General features: G+C 38.7%; 1 protein-coding gene across 3 annotated transcripts in view; it reads right to left on the bottom strand.

Annotated features, from left to right (window-relative positions):
* b4galt2 (UDP-Gal:betaGlcNAc beta 1,4- galactosyltransferase, polypeptide 2) overlaps positions 1 to 22,727 on the bottom strand; it is a 155,376-nt gene that overhangs the window by 131,806 nt on the left and 843 nt on the right. For 2 of the 3 annotated variants that reach the window (XM_014029023.1, XM_014029007.1), the window contains exon 2: positions 2,773 to 3,720. In XM_014029023.1, coding sequence (XP_013884477.1) covers positions 2,773 to 3,118 — 346 coding nt within the window. In that variant the 5' untranslated portion in view covers positions 3,119 to 3,720. Of the gene's footprint in view, positions 1 to 2,772; positions 3,721 to 4,308; positions 4,381 to 4,469; positions 4,513 to 22,727 lie in introns of all 3 variants that reach the window. The other variant, XM_014029014.1, reaches the window with a different exon arrangement.

Consider the following 22,727-nt stretch of genomic DNA (forward strand, 5'->3'; position numbering starts at 1 on the left):
GTGTGTGTGTGTGTGTGTGTGTGTGTGTGTGTGTGTGTGTGTGTTCACCATGCATTATTGGATTTCATAAACAGGAATCTTAGCATGACTCTGTCAACCTTTGATTTGGTCAGCGAAGAAACGATGATGTGTGCTTATCTGTGAGTGTGTTTGGGTAGCTTTGCACACACGGCTGTGCAGAGGAGTTATATCTAGCATGCATGACCTCTTTTTGTAAATGTTTCTGCTTTTTGCTTGTTCTACTGTAAGACAAGTGCAAAACTTTTCACTAACAATGGCAATTCAAACACAGCCTGTGTGTTTGTTCAGTAAAGTCAAAGTAGCGCTCCTTGAAGGAATGCGTGTCGCCCGCCACCTTGCGTGCCAAAGTTTGCAAACAAAGATCTTAACCGATCAGTTATCACTGAAATTATGTGTTGGTGATTACTGTTAGCTACCACCACATCAAACTTTAGCTCATTATCTGTAGAAACAACTGAACTTATGTCATTTTTGTACTGGCTGTGGAAGTCATCTTAAACTGGGTTGAATCCAAAAGTAAATTTTAAACATGTTCAAAGTTTCAACACAGTCTGTCCAGTAGTTTGTGAGATATTTTGCTAACAGAAGAACTTTGCACTGTCTGTCAGCATTCCTGTCATATGTTGGGGATGACTCAGCAATTACCACACCAAATCTAAGCCTAATATCTGTTTAATTCAGTGGTCCCCAAACTACGGTCCCCATTTGGTCCGGCCCCCAGAACAATACCAGAGCGCATTTAGTTTTTTTTTTTCATATATGTGTATTTATATTTGATTATAAAGTTGGACTTTTGCAATAAAATGTTCTTTAGTTATGAACTATTTTCATAATTAACTATTATTAGTTAGTAACTGTTTCATACAAACACGCATATAACGTGACATTCTGTTCCACCTTTCTGCAGTATGTGCCCCTATCTGGCAACCCCCAGAAAAAAATCCTAAACCCGCCCCTCTCAAAGAGAGAATGGAATCATAGCGAAAAGATTAGGTAAGAGAAAAATTGATTCAGAATGCAGGGCATTTAAGCTGCAGTGGACAAACAATATTTTTGTTCATCTGTCAAGAGGCGGTGGCGGTATTCAAAGAATACAATCTGCAGCGACACTATGAATCCCGTCACAAAGACAAGTATGATAGCTTGCGGCCAAATGCGAGCAAACCAACTCTCAAAGCTAAAAGGTGGACTGTTAGCTCAGCAGAAAACATACTGTGAAGAACCCAGAGWGGGTTATTTGATTGTGCTTTCTGGAAAACAATATTTTTTTACATTTAGGCACTCCTGCAATAGTCACACTTTTTCTGTTACAAACTGACTCCGGCCCCCCACCAGAGAAGGGAAAGGTTATGTGGCCCTTACAGGGAAAAGTTTGGGGACCCCTGGTTTAATTGATTGAGGGGTTTTTTTCTACTTCTGTGTTTGCTAAAGTTTATTGCATTCAATGATTGCTTTCTGAAAGTTTCATTGAATTCCACCTGGTAATGAAATATATGAAGACATACATGATGAACATGTAAAGACCCACCATCTGCACAGCATAATTTTTTAGGAAATGTTGCAAAGTTACCAGATCAGGAAATAGACTTCAATCGATTGCTTTAAGGTTGGACATGATACAAACTGAAACATCTAGTAACACAAACCTGGCGCTCATTTCCTCAAAGCCTCTTCTGTCCTTCATTTAATTTCTTTGCTAAGAAATGAAAGCACTAAAATAAACCTCTTAAAGCTTTAGTGTGTATCTGTGCTGCCGTTTGTGCTTCTGTAGAAGTGCAAAAATGTCCAACTGCATGAATCTCTGTTAATAGCTCCTTAGTAAGTCTATCAGGCTGAAATACAACAGTGTAAATCGCTGACATTAAATCCATTTTATGTTTCAGGCTAGCCCAGAAAAAAAAACTAAATTATGACCACACTTGCTCTTTCCCCACTAATTGGGAATAACCCCAGAGGCACATTTATTTACAGAACATAAACTAGTAACCTTCAGTTTTGAACTCGATCAACTTCGATCAAAGTCTCGTCCACCACGTTCATTACCATAATTGATGATGAACAAATCCTCCTCCTCTCATATTTCTAGGTTCAAATCATGTTGAAGGGAGAGCAACGAACCGACTGCATAAATAAACCGAGCACAGCTAGCATTACTGAGACAGTTGTGAGAAAGATTTTAAAGTGGAAAAATCTAATTTAAAGTTAATTTTTACAGATCAAAAATTTCAACTTCACTCCATGAGCTGAATTGTAGCACAGATTGAAAACAAACAAACAAAAAGTATGTCATTAACACAAGACACAAGGGAAAAACATCTACTTTGGTTATCTTAAAATCAACTTAAGCAGGGACCTCTGAGTTTAGGCTGAAATTTAGTAATTCTACCTGAGAGGAATAAAATAATATCAAACAACTATTTTATTTTTAAGACTTTTTGTTGCCAAAACTGGCAAACAAGTATATTACTAATCATTTAGATCTCCGACAAGTTTGTCAATACTATGATAGAAGCTCTTTGTCCCACAAAGTGACTGCCAGGATTAACCTTAATCATCTGATAACCTCACAAAATTCTGCATCACACCTACATCTGTGGTTTAACAGGCTCTACAGAATGCTCTGCAACGACACAACAAACACATTATTCAGTGTTCAGAAGACAGAATGTACAAACTACAGCAGGGGCCTTTTTAGAAAAGACTTATGCAACCATTGTAACTAATTTAAAAAACAAAGATATTTTTACTCACCAAGACCTGGTGGGTTCTCAGGGCACGGCGGCAGCGGTTTGGGAGAAGGTGTCTGATTGTTCTCAGGCTGCATGCTCTGCACCAACTGTTCACCTGTGGCCAGGTAGGTGGCGAATGTCGCATTGGGCCTTGACAGATTGTAGTAGTAATAATGATGTCCGCTCCCGGTTCCGCTCGCGTTGTTCCTGGATCCATTGCGGCCGTTGTTGAAGCGGCTGAAGAGGTCAAACCGTTGCGAGTAGACATCAAAGTACAGGATCATCATGATGAGGAAGTGGAGCAGGCAGAGCAGCAGGACACCTTTGCAGATACGCTCCAGAGTCCGGCCCAACATCAGCCGGGTCATGGCAGAGGAGGATGGCCGTCCTAGGACGGCCAGCCACGGCAACGCTGGCGTGGCGAAGCTATGGGAACGCACTCATCCTAGACGCTTTTGTGGCTGATATTTGCTGTGTTAAACCTCTGACGGGTTTTGCTGATGCTGATGTCAGCAGAGGTCATGGGGTCACTGCCAAAGAGAGGAAGACTACACCATCAGCTACACCTGCTGTTCCTAAAATCTGCGAGGCTAGCTTGCTTGTGGTGTGTCTCCAGATTCTCTGCATGACAAAGCAACTTAATATTTTAAATGCAATAATTCTACATCCACAAACTGAAGCATATCCACTAAGATATGTCACCACTGATGTGATAAATATGAATTTAAATTGTGACTCAAGGTCGTTGTGAGAAAATCCAGGAGAAAAGGCATGTGATGTGGAAAGTTGTGGCTGAAGCGTTGGGGTATTCCATTTTTCAAGACAGTCTGCTCAGCCCAGTTTCTACCACTGAAAATCTCGAAATAATAGGTGATCACAGTGATGGCACAAATATTCATCTGAGTAAAGTAGAGCTGGCATTTCCATTGGGGAGGCCTTTTCTCATGGCACCAAGGGAGATATCATCAATCTACAGAGAAAGAGAAGAAGCAAAAAGGTTATTCAACACCAAATCAAACATAAATGTAATCTATTTTTTCATTAAAAATCACTTACTTCTAAAGAAGATGTTAACTTTTTATTAAAATGAGTGCAGGTGAAGTGCCATTAATTATAGCTGTGTATGTTGACTCAGTACAGTGACTTCTTGTATTATTCACAGCATTAAATCGAACTAAACACCATCGATCTTCCACTGGCACTTTCAGCATTTAGTGACCTTGATCTCATTCGAAATGCCCAATTGAATAGCAGAAGGGAAAACAAAGTATATTAGCTTTCTCTCAGATGAGAAAAGCATACACACGTGAATTAAAAAGAAAGAAAGAAAGAAAGAAAATGCAGCTGATGATAAATGCATCTACAGACACAAACGAACTCCAAGCGGTGACTGGGGCAGTTCAGCCAAATTGACATGCCAAGTCAATTTTCCAGTCAAGTGGTTTAAAAAGCATTTATGATAAAATGAGACGGCAAGTGCGAATACACATTGCAGAGAACATATGAGCAAAAGCAAAGGAAGAGGGGGGCACTTAGCGCGCTCCCATGGGTGACTTACTGGAGGTTTTATAGCTTTTCCAATAAATGGGAAGAAAGACGAAGATAAAAAGCTTGAATGGCATCAGATTTTCTGATGAAAAAAACAAAATAAAACAATGTTATGCTCAGAATATTGTGTGCTAATATCAGTACCATGGAAAGGATAGCTATTTAACATACATGTCAGCTTTGATTTTCTTCAGTGGGTAACATCAGAAACCCTCTGGAAAAAAGAAAAAAATGTGTATCAAAAAAACGACTCTTGGGATTGCATGTGTTGCTGTTTAGAATCAAGAAACTTCAAAACCAGCTTTACCATAAGCTGTTTAAAACATTAGATCTACAGAGACATCTTAACAAGCTGCAGGGAACCAACGTTTTTGAATAGATTTGATTACATGTTAAATGACAGAGTGTGTGAATGCAAAGATCACCAACAGGAATGTTAGAACCTCTTATTGTATCCTATTCTAAACGTGGCATAAAGCAAAATAATCAAATACTGTAGTTTATGTTGTAAGAACAAGCACAAACTCCTGGGGATTGTCAGGATGTGGTGAAGAATTGCTGGCATAGCCCTACCAAACTTCAAGGTCAGGTCTAAAAAAGGCCAGAGTGATGGCAGACCCTGATCGCCCACTCCATGGTGAGTTCAAGTTGCTTCTGTACGGATGCATCTGTCGCTCAGATGTAAAACTAATAGACTAAAATAATAATTAATCCCTGCAGCAAACAGACTTTGTAACCAACCCTGTTTATCTTTTTCTACTGTTAATTTAGTGTTTTTAAGTCTTGTCCAATATGAATGTTTTTTACGTCTACTGAACGTGAAACAAATTGTCCCTCGGGGACAATACAGATTCTTGAACTTGAATTGGGAATGTAAATTAGCTATCATCTAGGAGGTCAACGTATGAAGCAAATAATGCATAGAATGTATAAAGTTTTATGTACATGTCCATTTAAATGTACTTGAATTATTATGAACAAGTTATACAAACTTTATCAAATATTTATAGGAAGCACTCAACCATAAAATTCCTAAAGCAGGACTTTTCAACTAAATAGGGGCCACAGTTAGTCAAAGCCAACATCTCAGGGGCCGAACCTCGTGGGGGTGGGGGTTGCCCGATAATGGTAGGAGAAACACTGGATTAAGTAAAAGACCAATTATTATTATCTTTTGTTTATTATTATTATCTGGGCCAGACGGAAGTCACCCATGAGCCAGATGTCGTCTGTGGACCACTAGTTGAATAGCCCTGTCCTAGAAAACAAAGACATAAAACCTTTTTTTTGTAATTTAGCTGCCTCTCAGTCTTGTGTTTACTAGCATTTCAGTCGTTTTAACCTTTAAAAGGTCACCAGACTGAAACCGAAGAGAAAATCGTTTTATTCTGGTTCACTCTGCTTGGTGTCTTTTCCATCCAATTATTTTTATTTTTTCTTTCTGAAACTGATTCAGAGATAGCCCTCTAGCACCTTCAATCTGTAAAAGTTAAAATGTAAACAAGGCCAGGAATGAGTCTTTAAAAGATAGGTGAAGAAATAAAAAGAGACTGAGATACAGTTGCAGTAAGAGAGTAAGAAGACATTTTATGTAACCAGTCTTCTATTCGAGGATCCTTGGAAGTCCCTTTTTAACAACAGCAATAAATTTCATAACAGTCCCCCATCATATCACGTCTGCCAAGATGCCCAAAGAGAAATAATACAAACAAATCACTGCCAGTTTCCATCTCCGTTAGGTTTCAGAGCTGCCACGGAAGATCGGACAGTCATCAACTTTCCAATCACTGCTGCTAAAGGCAACCAAAACGATTAAAAAACATGATAGAAGGTTAAAAACTATATAAAAGTAAGACCTTTTTAAGTAACATGGCTGATCATGCCTATATTTTCCAGATGGACTCTACTGTACCTGCTCTTTTATTTCAAGTTTTATATGATTGGGGGGAAAAGAAAGCAGACAATTACAAGAGTCCAACAGATATTTTCATTGATTTGGCGTTTATGTTCAGATCAATCTGTCAAAGTGCAGTCCATCAAATCGAGCCATTAAGATGCAGTAAATCAGACGAGCTGCGAGGCTGTTTTAACGTCGGCAGCCTGCAAAGGAACTGCGAACGATACCGTACTTAATCAATGCTCTCTGGTCCCGTCGCATAAAAGTGATGGACTCCTCCCTTTCAAACGTCACGTGCATATCAAAGAGCAAATTTAAAAGATGTGCCAACACCGAATGACTGCAACATCTGTATCTTAAAAATTTAATTGGCCGGCAGATGGACGGCCAGAATGGCAATTTGTGAAGGTACATAATTTATCACACTGGGGCCAAGCATATGCTGGAAGGAGAGAGATGGGCCGTGACTGAGAGAGGAGCTTGTAATGTGGAGGGTCAACTGAAAGCAAAACATCAGGCTTTACAGCGTACAGTCAGGCACAAGACCAAAGCATATAATATCACAAGAGTTCAAAAACACCAACATGTGCAATTCTTCTCTGGTTCATATGAAGTTCTATATAATAAATGAGGTGCTGCCCTGTAGACTATTTTTCCTTCTATACTTGTGTCACTTCTGCAGTATTTTCAAAGCTCAGAGGTTCAAAGCAAGCATAAGGAATTTTAAATAGGAAAAGATTATGTTTTAAAGACCCAAGCAAATGTTGGCAGGTAAGAGGCAGACCTCTATTCTGTTTCAAATAAATTATATAGCAGAGTATTTTATTTGGACAACCTGGTTTCTAAAGATGAAAATAATATCAAAGACAAAACTATTTATGTTGGTGTGTGAATGTATGGAAATTGGCAGTAAGATTAAAAAAAAACTGCACAAGGAAGGCCACCTGAAATCTTGCCTGGGGTGCCAAATTGGCTCTGTTTTCTTGTATCTATATTTTGTGTCGCGGATAGGGTTGGGCGATATTGGCAAAAAAAATGAATTACGATTAATTGTGGTTTTTAGCCGATAACGATTAATTTGACGATTAATCCCCTGGAGTCCCTGGACACCATTATGTTCTAGTCACATGACCAGTTTAGTGGGAAAGATTTGCTCTTCGTAAAAATCTGTTCCAAATTGTGTCAAAATTACAGTCTTCAGGCTATACATCATATTTTGAATTGTGTTGATTAAATAAAAAATTTACAGAACCTTTTTTTAATGTTCGTCATATTTGAAGTGGAGAGGAGCATCGAGCGGACTGACTGGAGTAATCCCCAGTCAGTCTCCCTGGTGGCATTTATCATATTAATCGTCAAGTGCCAAAAACTAATCGATTAATGTTTTTCTGACAATTAATTGCACACGATACGATTATGCCCAACCCTAGTCGCGGAGGATAAATCATCATCATCTGTCCTTCTGTCCTCTCGCTAACTAGAAGTTATTTGCACATCTTTTCACATGCTCCTATCCGATTTGCTTTAAAAAACTCAAATGGTGGTCTATAAAACAAAAGCACTAAAAGCTAATTAAAAATAATGTATTGGGTTTACTTCGGGCTATGGCTTCTAATTAGAGTTAATTAGCTGGGTTGGATCGGACTCTGACGTAACGTCTATGGGCTCAGGACGAGAGGGATCAGATTTTTTTTGGCCCAATCTAAACTCTAAAAGTTTTTACTTTAATTTAGGCCCAGCGATGCTTGAAAGCATCCGTGTTTTGAATAAATCTAGATGATTCGGCTGTCACGCACAGGACTTTAACTTCACTGTGATTGTTTGTTTTTTTACTGCTGATTAACGACAAAAACACATTTCACTGATTGCGTGAATCACAACAAAACACCTTCAGCGTGATCCTCTAGACACAAGTTGCATCACAGTTCGTTGCTGCAACTTTTACCTGTTCCTCAATCAATCACACCTCTGATTGCCTCAGGCTGCCTTCCTAGCAGGTGAGTCTCAGGCAGATAACACAACGCACCAACCAACACAAAATTACTTTCACAGTTGGATTCTGCAGGAAGAAAAAAAAAAACAAAAAAACGTAGGACAGTTTTCATTTCGTCTCAGAGGGCGGCTACAGAGAATGTCATGCTCAAGGGCATCTTAGTGTGATGGACATTCGCCTTGGGTCACAGCGCTGAAGCATAAATGAGGAATGAGGTAAGGACTAAGTGAAAACTGTCAATCAGAAACAGATGCAAAAACTACGTTTGATCATAAGGTAACACTGACAGATCTTTTTAACTCTGTTCATTCAGTACAAAAAGCTAAAAGTTAAAGCCTCTTTTCCTAAAAACATACTTTTATGTTTTCTAAAAGCCCTATGGACACAATCCATATAATCCTATCACTGTTATATGAAACTATCACTAAGTATTAACAATCATCAACCCAAAAGAAAAGTGCAGCAGGACGTGAGAATCAATCAAAAATGTCCAGAATTTCTTTGTAAATTCTAAATAAAAAACACTTAAGCACATATAAACTCGCACACAATGCAAAGTCATCCATTCTTCCTTCTTCAGCAGATGTTCTCAGCAGAGCCCTTAGGCTGCACGTCTTGTTTAGTTTCTTTTATCCACACATCTGAACCAACAGATGAGGAAAACAGCAGCTGGATGTCTCTCATTTCTAGTCCCATGTGAAACCCTGAAAACTGCCTCCATCAATCTTTTTCTATTAACACTGGATTACACCACTCATCACATTTGGTTGGATGTTGCTCGTGATAACCTGTTTATGCAGACCCCTTTTTACATCCTCAGATGGCAACAGCTTTTTTAAATTTTTGGTGGTGAAGAATTAAAGAAAAAATAGTTTTGTTCTCATAAACTGACCCTTTCTTTCAAAACATCTATTAGATGACAAGATTTTGTTCTGTATTCCAAAATGAGAAATTCATTTAACTATTAATTGAACATTGTGTGTGATCTCAATTTTACCTTTAACATAGCTGCTAGTCCTGGAGATTTCCAAATTTTACAACACACAGAAATTTAGCATTATCTTTTTTTTTTCAATTAATAAATCATACTTACTATGATTTAATTTAACCTTTTTTAAATGGGTTTGCTTTGGTTACTTTTGGGAATGAGGTGAAAATCTTACAATGCCTTTGTCATTTTTATACAATTACTCTCAACCACAGCTAGCTAAGCTTGGCCATACCTGGCCCTTTAAATATAAGTGTAATAACTTGAACTTTAATAAATAGCAATATATACATACAAAAATACCAATATAATATATCTAAATAAATTTAAATTCCTGGACAAGCCGTCTGAATCTTGTTGCTATATTTGTTTTGCTTAGAATAACAATTGTCTTAAGGTAAGAGGTCAAAAGTTGGTTCAGAGCCAAACTAATTCTAAACAGAGATAATAAATCAGCGAAAGCAAACGTTGCACCCATATTCATCAAATTACCTTAAACGTCTCTTAGCAAATGCTAATTACGTACCAGCTGGGCTAATGAGCAAGTGTTTGCTAACAAGCTCGCCATGCCAATCTGAAAGGTAAAAACATATCCGTGTTGTGTTCACAGCTTGTTTCTGCTTCCCTCAAATGGCAATAAAAATGCTGCATTCTGATTCCATCTCAGAGCAGAATATTCAGAAAGTAAATCTGAGCGTGAAGGGAAAATAATACTCCTTAGCTGGATGAAGATCACAGCCTGAGCAGCTCCTCCACTCTTTCTCCTCTTTCCCTTCTTCGCTGTGTCTCTTGAGCTCTAGGCCTCCTGCGTTTTTCACTACAAGCCAGGCCTCCCAGTCAAATGAAAAATGCATTAGCCATGCCACACTTGATACTGTAGAGCCTCGGAGCGCTCTCATGGCGCCAGTACATCTTGCTGTAGGCAAGTTCATCTTCCACAAAACAGCCGGAGCACAGTGGGATGGAGAAAAGTTATCTTTGGTTTGGCACTGCTAGCCTCAAGAGCGCGAGTCGACTAAAAGGAACAGCAGCTGAAACTACGTCAAACTACAAACAATGAGATTTGTTTAAAAAAAGAAGGGAGGTTTGTAAAACATATTAGCCTTAATTATAGCTTTAAACTTAAGTCAGATGTGCTGCTACTGATCAAACATCAACAAAAAGGGCTTTTTACAGAATAATACCATGGTTGGGGTCTTTGATGATTATACTCGCTTGAAATCTGACATAGAAAAAGGGGGAGGAAGAGAGGATACTGCACATTGTCACTGTGAAAGATCTAGGTCATATCACTAAGAAGCTTGATATGATGATAACAATATATAATACTGAGCAGGAGTTGAGAAAATGACCTACTCTTCTACTGTTTCAGCATGAAGTAGGTGAAACATGGTTCAGTCACAAAAAAGTCAATATACATCAGATTTATTTTATCCTCAGTAATCAGTTTTAATTTCATAAAACAATAACAAGGAAATGTTCTGATGCATCTCAGTAATCCAGGTAGAAAAAATCAAAAAGAAAAAAATAAGTAGGTCCTCTGAACGGGTTCTTCTTTAGTGAAACGTTTTGTCTCTCCTCCAAGAGACTTCTTCAGTCTGATGAGTTTCAGGTGAAATCAGCCTTATAAGCACTGCCTCCACATGGTGGACAAACAGGTTAGTCACATGCAAAAGAGGGCCATCGCCTAACAATAGGCTTTATTAGCTCTATTTAATCACATGCAAAAGAGGGCCATCGCCTAACAATAGGCTTGATTAGCTCTATTGTTCATAGAGGGTCATGTGCCCCATCACGTGACCCGCTTATGGTGCCTAAGCAAGCCTATTGTTAGGCGATGGCCCTCTTTTGCATGTGACTAAATAGAGCTAATCAAGCCTATTGTTAGGTGATGGCCCTCTTTTGCATGTGACTAACCTGTTTGTCCACCATGTGGAGGCAGTGCTTATAAGGCTGAGTTCACCTGAAACTCATCAGGCTGAAGAAGTCTCTCGGAGGAGATGAAACGTTTCACTAAAGAAGAACCCATCCAGAGGACCTACTTATTTTTTCTTTTTGAATAACAAGGAAAGTGTTCAAATGTCTTCTTTTAGACAGTAAAGTCTAATATTGTCTTCTGAGTATGTGTAATTCACATCAACATTTCTTCAAGAACTTGTGTTTCTGGGCAGTTTTGAACATTAGAGCTGCATGATATATCGTTTGAGCATTGTCATTGAAATGTACGTGTGCCCAATAGTCCCATTACAGGTCCTGCGATGTAGGAGGCAAGTTAAATCAAAATGTTATCTAGGGACTAAACCAAAAGGCATTGCACTAAACAGTCTCTGCTTTTATTTTGACGTGTTGCTTCATTGTCAAGAAGATGGCAACATAACTTAAAATGTTACTCAAGTTATCAGTTAAAATTTCCTCTATTTTTCCACATCCACAATATATACAGTATCACAGGGTTAGAAAAAAATCACAATGTCAGTTTGTTCTAGTATAATTCAGCCCTAGTGAGTATACAGTAGCTTTTGAAAATGGGCTCCATAACAACAAAAAGTCTTGAAATGCCACCTTTGCATTTTCAAATGGACAGAGAATACTTTTAGTAACAACAAATAAAAAGATTTCTTTGCTTCCAAGGCCTAAAAGTGCCCATCTTTGGGTATAAAAGGCCATAGCCAAACTCTTGATTATAACATCGGAATTAAATTAACAAACGTCTAATACTTTTGAGTGTTTACAGAACAGGATTTTCAGCAAGTTAAACCATCTGAAGACAAGTTGTGTTGTTTCACATTTACCTTCCAGACAAGACAATCACACATTTCCAATTCCCAGCAAAACATAAAATTAATTATATTGCGCTAAATGTCAAACAATTATATTTCAAGACTTTTTTCACATAATAATACCTCAACTCACTAATACAAAATAAATAATGACAAAATGTGTTTTCTGTCTGCAACCATAAAGCTCAGTTCACCTATAACACATGATTAATGCGCCATTCAGACACAGTTTGCTTTGAAGCACTGAGAGCATGATGTAGTGAGCGAGCGTAAAGCCTCGCCGTCATAGAGACAAATGACGACACGATGAATCAGCCAGTCCACACCTGCCACGACAGCACTGACCTTTCCGACTTCACAAACCGGTTTCATTCAGAGGAAGGTCACGCATCCCCATGATGAAAACACATCAGAGGCAAACATGTCCTGTAAGTGACGACAGCACATAAAGGTCCAGGACGGTACAGAAGCTGAATGTGTTGACACAGTATTAGCTTTTTAATTATGTGGAATTTGAGCTACGCCTGTACTCATCCTAGTCTTTCAACTGAATATGTGATAAAAAAGAGATTCCCTATGTTCGACTTGCAGCTGAAGGCTTTTCAGTGGTAAACTTGTGTTTGCCCTGCTAAATGGCCCTGATGACTTAAGGCAAAGGTATTATTGCATGATCAATGAACAAGAATCGCTTCTGGCTGTCAAGACTTGCAGACTACAACCCAGCAGCTCTTGTGCCTGAGGGCAGGTTTGTGTCCAGATTGTCTTTATGATTTACACTGTGTGCCACTAAGTGTTCTCTGCTGGCTGATGTAATATTTAGACTTGTATTTCTACATGTTAATCTGACACAATGAGACAGATTAGGCGTAAGGATGAGAGATCATCTAAGGAGCCTCTGATTATTGGAAATGAGAGAATTGATGGATGTAGAGGAAGTGGGGTGAACTGGAGCGACCCTGTCTGGCCCTAATGTTATCTTAGCTGTTGCTTCTGGGTAAAAGCACACAGAATAATAATAATTATTTTGTTTTTATACTTTGAAAGTCATATTCTGAAAGATCCTTTTTCTGTTCCAGTAATGTGGAGTTTAAACGATGTCAGCTTCATGGCGATGCTACAGAAAATCACATCCCAATTCATCTATTGGACTAAGTGATCCATCATCGCAATCGTTAGAATCACACTTCTCATGTAACTAGATTTGCAACTTGGCTCTTTGCTATAATAGAAAAATGAAAACTAAAACCGTCAACAGCAAAGCCATGCAAAACAGGACTTCATGCATAATAAGCCTTAAGCTAACAAACAGAAGTAAGTAAAGTAAGTACATCATTATTGACAGAGAGACCAAGCAACCTGTTATAATTTGCTTTCTTTGTTTAGAATCGTATTTCAATTTGGGCTCAATTCCTTTAAAGGTACAACTTTGTGTTATTCAGCATGATATTGTGTCTCCTATTAGGATATAGCCGTGGAAATCTTCAGGCACCTTGAATTTGATTTGATTATGATTTGAGGGGCTGTGATGCAATTATACAACCAATAGCAAAGCATCTTGATGCACCAAAAATCAACTTCAAACTAAACCCTTTTGCTTTAAGTCCTGTTGTAAAGTATGGGCTGGTGTCCAAATTCAGGGGCTGAGTGCTTCGATGGACCCGGTCTACCCGGTCTACATAAGCCAGGTCCTTTGTCGACCAGGAAGTCCAGAAAAAAGTGGCTGTGAATTTGGACGGTCTAGCCTTCAGCTTTATTCTCACCTTTACCCAAGCAGATGTCCTGTCACCTAGCAAACAGGACGATGCTTAACAAAACCAATGAAGATCGAAAATAAATTGAAATAAGTGAAATAATATATTAATGTTGTAAATTAACAAAATTAGTTTAGAAGCAATACTTGAAGAAGGAACCCCACAGTATGAGCGATGATTTCTGTAATATTAAAAAACAATAGCCTTTCAACACAACCGCTTTAAACTTTGAATTTTTGTACCACCAGATATTTATTTAAAACTGTATTCATGTTTCTCACTTTGCCCAGCATTACAAGCAACAACCTCCTGGTCAATGCATCTTGGGATAGGGTGGGCTGTGAAGGAAACACTCTCAAAATCGGGTGAAAAGGTAGACAACTGGAGGAGCCTTGGAATTTGGACAGCCTTTCACGCATCGCTGTGACGTAACCTTCAAAGGACGCAGCCCCTGAATTTGGACACAGCCGTGAAAAAGGCTGACAGTTTATTTTCGACATAAGATCATCTTGTTCTATCGTGGGTCCAAAGGTTGCAACAAACCGTAGTATTTCACTGGGCTATAATTGTCAAGGAATAGTTCAGGCAGCCCAGATACCACCATTAGCAGTGGCAGCTAACACCAGCTGATTGTTTCTCCTACCAACACAAACATAGACAACTTACATAGAGTGGCTCTTGTGCACGTTTTTTCCCTTTAACTTCACAGAAGCCGAAGGCTTTCAATGCAAAATACAAATCAGAACAAAACTTAAGTGTTCTTGAGACCACTCACGTCTTCCGTTGCCAGTATTAAACAGACTCTCAGCTGTCTCAGATTTGAAGAGTTTTAAAAGTTGATTTCTTGTTGCTCCTCCTTCTTCTCCCTGTTTTCTCTCATCCAAAACAAGTGTCCTCCTTTGTTTCAAAGGTCCACTTTACACAGGTGTTTGCAAAGAGTCTTCACTGTGAGAAAACTAACAAGCAGCAGAGGAATCAAGGAGACATCGCTGTGTGGAGAAGTGTTTGACATCAGAAAAGTATCATGTTAATGCCGACTAAAAAAAATAAAATAACACTTGGAAGAGTTCGCTCTCACAGTTGCGGCTGCTGTTTCTCAGCAGGCAGGATGCACCCACATTATTGCAGAAACAATAATGTCCTGTCTGTGGTAACCATCCACAAGCTACAGAGTAAACATCTCTTTCAGTCCTCTTTCGCTCCGTCTCATTCCACTTCTTCTCTGATCCAGCTGCTCATTTGGCAACAGAGCAAAGAAATAAATGAAAAGCTGCAGCAGAAGGAAGGCTTCTCTGAGAGCGGGGCTGGGGACAGAAGGAGTAAGATGAGGATTTGGTGAGTGTTTTTAAAGATAGTTTACTTAAACAAGTGTCTTTTCTTGGCATCAGTGGGGAATCTGGCTTCAGGCCACAGCTGCCCAGTTAGGATTTCAAATTGATGCCTGTGTCCTTAGATATTATTTCATTCAATCTTCATTTCAATAACAGCTTTTGTTCTCATTACAATGAAGGAATCAACATGCTGTGAAAAGATCGCCTGCAGTCATTATGTTCAAAATGTAGAATCAGTGAAAACCTAATAGTGAGACTGAGAAGACTATATTTACGTTTTTTTTTTTTTTTAATTTCCCAACTTGCCACGGGTAACAGAGCTTGGTGAAATAAATTAAACTGAACAAAATTGGAAAAAAACAAAGCAATTTTCCACATTTGCAAATTTAGTTTGCCTGCGAAAAAAATAAAAAATAATAAAAAAACACCACTATCAAGTAAAGAATACTTTTTACTTGTAGCCTCAGTGGAGAAAACTTTTGCTACTGAGACGGTTCTGGCTAATTTAACAAATGCATGAAAAGCCACTGTTGGTAGAGAGAAAATACTTCAAAACCAGAAGAAACCAGCACAAGCTAAAGTTAACAATAGGCTTGATAGCATGTGTCTAAATAGAGCTATTGCTAGGCGATGGCCCTCTTTTGCATGTGACTAACCTGTTTGTCCAGGTGGAGGCAGTGCTTATAAGGCTGAGTTCACCTGAAACTCATCAGACTGAGGAAGTCTCTTGGAGGAGAGACTAAACGTTTCACTACCCATCCAGAGGACCTACTTATTTTTTCTTTTTTATTTTTTCTACCTGGATTACTGAGATGCATCAGGACTAATAGATTCCTGTTTTGTTATATTTAATAAATATGTCCAAGTTTAATAATGTGTGAGAAAGCCACAATTTTCTGTTTATTCAGTCTGTTTATTCACATAGCTTGCACAATAAATTTTATAAAATATAATATATTGTACTTTTTTTATTTGTGTGTAAAAAATTAGCCCCTTCATGTCGAAGAAATACCCTTGATTCAAGAGAAATGGCAGGTTTTTAGGAAAATGGATGCTTATCAATTAATCGTTAGTCGATCAATAAGATCAATCAACTTTAGATTAATCCATTAATCGATAACTTGCATCCCTACTCTGTATGTTATCTATTATCTCTTTAAATACAAATCTGAGGGGAACAAAAAGCATTTGTGTGAATTAAACCCTGCTCCACAATCCACAGGTCCAAAACACAAACTTCACAAAATGTTCTTTATTCGTATCCTGAACAGTCAGAGCTGCTTGGGTGATCTAACAAAAAACAACTCAAAATAAAGCAGGTGGTCATATTTTTTTTAAATAATTGATGTAATCTAATGATATTTATTAGAATAAAATAATAAAGGAAATGATTTAGCTGACATAAACAGTTGTTAAGAGTGGTCACTGGACTCCTTTAGATTAATGTGTTGTTCTAAGCTTTTGTCACATTATTTATAACAATAGATCTGCTGTCTGAGTTACCAGGGTAACATGAGAAACACGAGCCTCTCAGGGAGCAGCGTGACGATACAAACAGCTCTAATAATATTAAAACTTCGTACATTGTGGTGAACAGTGTGGAACAGTGTAACGACCTTAGTCAATGTTCCCTTAAACATCACAGTTCTCCTTTTGGCTCTAAGTGGTATTTGGCAGACACCCCCACACCTCCCTCTCTCTCACACACACACACACACACATGCACACATGCAGGTGTTTCTTTCCTGAACTCATCCCCTGGGTAACTCAGAGAATGGCCTGCTTAGTTCCCATGACAACAAATCCCAACATGAAAGAGCAATCAGAGGATTTTTTTTTTTTTTTTTTTTTTTTTGGCATCTGCCGCCACTGCCGCTGGGACTGGGACCGGCTATGGACGTACCTGAGGAAAAAAAAAACGCAACGTGAAACAAGCTGTTTGCTCCTCGCAGCTTAGTTTCACTGAGATTCATGAGAGGTGGGAAAAGTTCAGCGTCTCGTGTTTGGCGTGATTATTTTTAGCTGCTGCTCTCCCTCAGACAGAGAAAAGACTCCACAGATCCTGACAACAGGGTTCACATTAGACTGATGGAAACACAATGACACGACGTACACTGTACAAGATACAACTACTGGGAAGAATTTCAAGGTTATCAGACGTCGATATATACAGCCAATAAATGCTTTATAAGAATGTCATTAAAATCAGTCCAATGAAGTGGTTCCAAACGTTGGGGTCGGGACCCCTCTGTGAGGGTCCCCTTATGATTTCCAGACATCAGTTTAAATGCAAATAAATGGCTAATGGGATATTTTCAGCATAATTGTTGCCAAAAAAGAATATTTATAAAACCATAAATGAATGAATCATGTAGTATCATAGCTACTAGTCTGGTTTTTATTGGTATTATGCCAATGTTTGACAGGGTTTTTAGCAGAGTTTGCTTACGTAAACCAGTAAAATGTGGAGTCACAAGTTTCTGTACTGGTTATTTTGTGGGCAGGAAGCTAAAAAGTTTGAAAACCAATCTAGTGGTCTAGACTAGGGCTATTCAACTGGTGGTCCACGGGCCACATCCGGCCCACGAGTGACCAAAGTCTGGCCCGCCAATTGGTTCATTCATCTCTTCAGCCCAAACCCCAGCTTTTTTACTTTAATTACTCGAACTTCTTTTAGTTAAACATAGACATGTTTGGTATCTACAGAAACGTAAGAATCTTGGATAGAAGCTGGTAAAAAAAACATTTCTATGCACACTCAAGACAGTTAAAATTACAAGCAGCTGATGATAAAACTATGAAAGTGAAAATAAAATTGGTTAAATTTGGCAAGTCAGAGGTGTCAAAATATTATGTCAAATAGAAGGCATATTGTGTTATTTTAGTTTTTGATAATTATCACTACTTTCATAACCATATATATTTCATAGTAAAACATAGTGAACTAGATCATAGTTTTTGTTTTTGTTAAATTGAAAAATAAAACAGAAAAACACATAACCACCTTATAGTCAAATAACAGTTGATTAAACAAAGATTTGTGTAAAACAAATAAAGGAACATTGGAACAATATTCTTTGTGTGTGTGTTTTTCTTTTTCTTTATTAAAATGCAAGAAAATAGCTTGTCATTCATTTAAGTATGTAACCTTAATTTATAAAATGATAAATTTTAGTTAAGAGAAAATATAAATCAAAAATATGAAGAACATTATTATTTTGTTTATTATCTTGATTAAATAAAATAAAATAAAATAAAATGTCTCTTTACTGTTTAAGAAAACATATGACTTTAACTCGAACAGAGTTCTGTGTCTTTCAAGGAGGTCTTCTGAGATCAGGCTCAAAGACAGGTGGAACGGTTTATTCCACCTCGAGGTGACCACTACAATATTTATTTACATAATAACTTTAATTGCTGGATGTTCGGCCCCTCAGCAACTGGCCTGCAGTAGCTGTGGCCCCCGGAGCAGTTTAGCTGAATAGCCCTGGTCCAGAGGTTCATGATATATTTTGCTAACTCTAACTGCAAATCTGGAATATTCAGCATGTTGGATTGTCCCAGAGTGTGTGGTGTTCTTCCAGGACAAACGAGCTTGCAGCCTAGATGACGTGTAGCCAATCAGAAAGAGAGGTAACAAAAACACAGCACAATATCTGTAAAACTGACGTAATTCGAACTCTCTGTGTTTTCTATGGGGAGCATCTTGAATTGGGTTAACTCCAAATGTTAATCAGTTTCTGAAATTTTTATTAAAATCTATATAAAATACATTGATATCACACACAGGGGCTAAAACATTATTGTCCAACTTCTCCTTTTTGCTGCGGGCCCAAACCCTCTGCTGTGACCTCTCATCAAAAACCGAGGAGACAGTGAAAAGCTGAACGCTCCTGTTCGTGCGTTTTGTGCGAGTTCATGCAGCGTCTGCATTACGTCCACCTTCATACCTGTCAAGTATCCAGGCAACCATGTGTCCATGTAATTACATTGTGAAATGATTTTCGGCTAAGTCTGAAGCCAGGGTGGTGTTTGTTTCGCTGTGACTAAACCTGTGACCTTTTATTTCCAGATGAGGCGGATCAACAATAAAACAACCCCCGCCACCTGTAATTAAACATCCCAACGCCGTGAGCCACAGATAAGGAAAAATAAAAAAAACATGGTCAAACGATGCCTCCCTGTTATCTGGGAAACGGCTCACCCAAACAGTGAGACACTACAGCTTAAATCAGCAGTCAATGAAAGAATCTGGAGTCCACTTACTGACAATAACAACCGCTCTCTATTCCCACTGAGTAATGAGGCTGGACCTGAATCCAAAGCAGAAACATAGATTCAGCCATCTTCATTTTTTCTTTTTTTTTACTGTGACATTTAAAATATTTTAAGTGGAAAAAGTAAGGGCTGTCAATCTGTGGAAACAGAGCAGACCTTCATCCAGTCTGAGAGGGAAATGTCAGAAGCTTCAGGACAACGGGATGGACACGCAGTTCTACATCACAGGAAATCATGTGTGAGGACGTAGACAAGTAACTGCTGAAGGCAGAGGTAGAGCGATAATGTTTTCATCTAAGCTTGTGTGCGAGTGTAGTATGTGTCATCAGCAAATTATCTCACGCTTCCTTAAAACCTTGACATTATGTATTGTCCAAGCACATTCTCTTGCTTGGGCAGGGACCATATGCTTCCAATTTTGATGCGCCAGCTTTTCCGGGTTGCGTTACTTAGGGGTCTTTGGGTGGGGGATCTGAGGTTAACATGAGGGATCAGGATTAATGGTTAATTTGAGATACTGGGGTCAGGGATATGGTACTGAAATGGTAAATAGTACTGAACTTATAGAGCACTTTTCAAGACCCTCCGGACCCCAAAGCGCTTTACACTAACAGACATTCACCCATTCACACACACAWTCACACACTGATGATGGCAAACTACACTGTAGCCACAGCTGCCCTGGGGCACACTGACAGAGGTGGGGCTGCCATGCACCGGTGCCACCGGACCCTCTGACCACCATCAGTAGGCAAGGTGGGTAAAGTGTCTTGCCCAAGGACACAACGACTGAGACGGCTGAACGGGGGATCGAACCAGTGACCTTCCAGTTCCAGGACGACTCCCCTAACCACTCTACCACAGCTGCCCCCATAGGAAAGGCTGTATATATCTAATATAGGTTAAATTTAGGCTCTGGGATGGTTAGTTCTCGTGCATTCTCTACATTTAAAAAAATGGTTAATATGAGGGATCAGGGTTAATGGTTAATTTTAGGGTCTGGGGTCAGGGATAAGCTGTATAGGGCTAATAGAAGTTAAATTTAGGGTCTGGGATGGTTAGTTTCGCACATTTCCTACTCTTGTAAAAAAAATATGACAACGCACTCATCCTCCTCCGACTCATCTCGTAAAGAACGGATGCCCGGGGGGCTACCCGGTGCGTCTGAAAGCTGACGCAGACGGCTACCTGACCAAGCGTCAATATGTTGACGCAGGGGGCATGAGAATGCATTGACTGTCCAGGTACAAAGTCAATTCTAAACCACAATCAAGTAACTATGTTACCTTCCGTTGTAAAAATACTGTATATAGACAAAAAAAAAATAGACTTTTCAACATAGTCCAATCTAAATGCCTTGAAAGTAGCCGCTTTAAGAACCTCCTACCATTTCCAACGCTCCCACTTCAGCACGCATTCACAACAGTGCTTCACGCCATTTACAAAGTTTCGTAGGAGCATTGTAGTTTGTTGTAAAAATAAAGCAACATTGTATAATATCAGTTTTGGAACACGACATCTGGGGATACAGTTGAACCATACTTGAATGATCCCACGTCAGACCCGGAAAGTCCGTTTTCTGAAGAACCTGAGCGACTACAGAGGCTCTTATAAGATGTCAACGTTAAGCTACCTTTTGCAACGAAACTATAAATATAGATTATGAAGCTATGTTTTGCTATGAAATCAAGAACATCCACCATTTTAAAGATATGTTTTGCTAGTCTGGTGGAGCTGTGTGGGCGAGGGGGTGGGCTCTGTGGGGCAGGGGCTCAGCTGGGGACTGAGCTCCAGGGAGGAGCTTTGGGTAAATGGACGCTTTTTTTTTGTACCAGCAAGTGTTTAGGCAGCTCCAAACCATTACTATAGGAGATTCATGGATTTCTCAAACATGCATCAAAGCAACACTAATTTTTTCATCAATGTTTTTGATGAAAGAATTATATTTTAACATGATACAAAGCTCAAAAAAGTCAACTCTGCATAAAACCTCCCCCAACTTTAACTTAACCCTGTTTATTAGCAAAATATCTCATGAAAAATGACAAGTTTTAATGAAACTCTCAGTCTAATCACCTGCTGTCTCTCTACAGTCAACCCAATCCAAGATGGCTGCCACATTAAACAAAAATTTATAGCTCAAAAAAGTTAAAATTCTGAGATGAAATTTAGTGCGGTCGTAGTTGAGTCATTCAGAACAAATACTCCAAGAACATACAAAACATCTCACGAGTCTGCACATATAATCTCTAAGTTTAACCAAAATGACTATAGCTTCTCTCAACATGACATGATTTTAGTCTAAACATCTGGCCTGAACGATAGCAGGAGATATTCATTCCTGTCAGGATTGATAGGCCTTTTATTATTTTATAGTTTTGAATAATTTATGATGTTTAAACTGAATCACCTTAATATTTTTTCTGCTACAAACAACACTATAACACTTCATTGTATTGAAATGGAGATGAGGTGGACACATTTTCTAAAACGTGACTGACTTCTTTAAAAAAAAATCAATTATTGATCCTAATTTCTCAAAACATGAGAAACACAAGTAGTCGAAGACGCCTTCCAAGTATAAAATATACATTTTTTTTTACTATTCTCCCAGACACAAACTCAGAATTCAAGGTTAATGCTAAAAATCATGTCTTCGACTATAATTATATAACATCTAACCATAATCACCAGATATTTGGCTTCAGATTTGTTTTGGATTTTTGTGCCAGAATGTTAAAAACTGATTGCTTTACTAAATCCAGGCAACCAAAACTGAACTGATGAAACCATATACAGCTGGCACGCATAAAAAAGTGTCAAAAAGTGTAAAAATCAGGGCTACTTTGAAAATTTTGTCTTGAACTTACCTCTACAGTTCTATCAATATTTCCCAGACTGCACAAAAATATCTTCAGACGTATAAATTATAAAAATAATGTGGGACAGGGACAGTTCTCTAAGTATACAGCATCAAAACCCAAATTCTTGAATGCATTTCACCCGATCTAATGCTTTGTGAGGAAAAAAAGGAATAAATAAAAAAAAGAACAAGAGGCAGTTCCAGTCCAGTTGCTATTTTCCGCCTGTACAACAGCAGCCGTAAAGAGAGACTGTGTCAGATATGAGAGGAATGTCGGATGGGATTACGGTCTAGGTGCAGAGCTTCTGTGTAAACGCCTGGTTGGGTTAAGCTTTTGGGATGAAGATGCATCATTTTTATCCTCGTCTCCTTGCGCATTCAGTCCAGTAGGAACACGCTGGTGCTCTTTGCTCTCGGTGTGCTCCTCCTGGACCATTACACATGAGATGCTGAGGTTTATGCACAGCAGCCAATGGCTCTTTAATGGCAGCAGCTGCAACTCTGGGAAACTGCATTTCCACAGTAGATGCAGGATCATTCTTAATAAC

This window comes from Austrofundulus limnaeus, unplaced genomic scaffold (genome assembly GCF_001266775.1).
Source record: "Austrofundulus limnaeus strain Quisiro unplaced genomic scaffold, Austrofundulus_limnaeus-1.0 Scaffold6, whole genome shotgun sequence".
Lineage (NCBI taxonomy): Eukaryota > Metazoa > Chordata > Actinopteri > Cyprinodontiformes > Rivulidae > Austrofundulus > Austrofundulus limnaeus.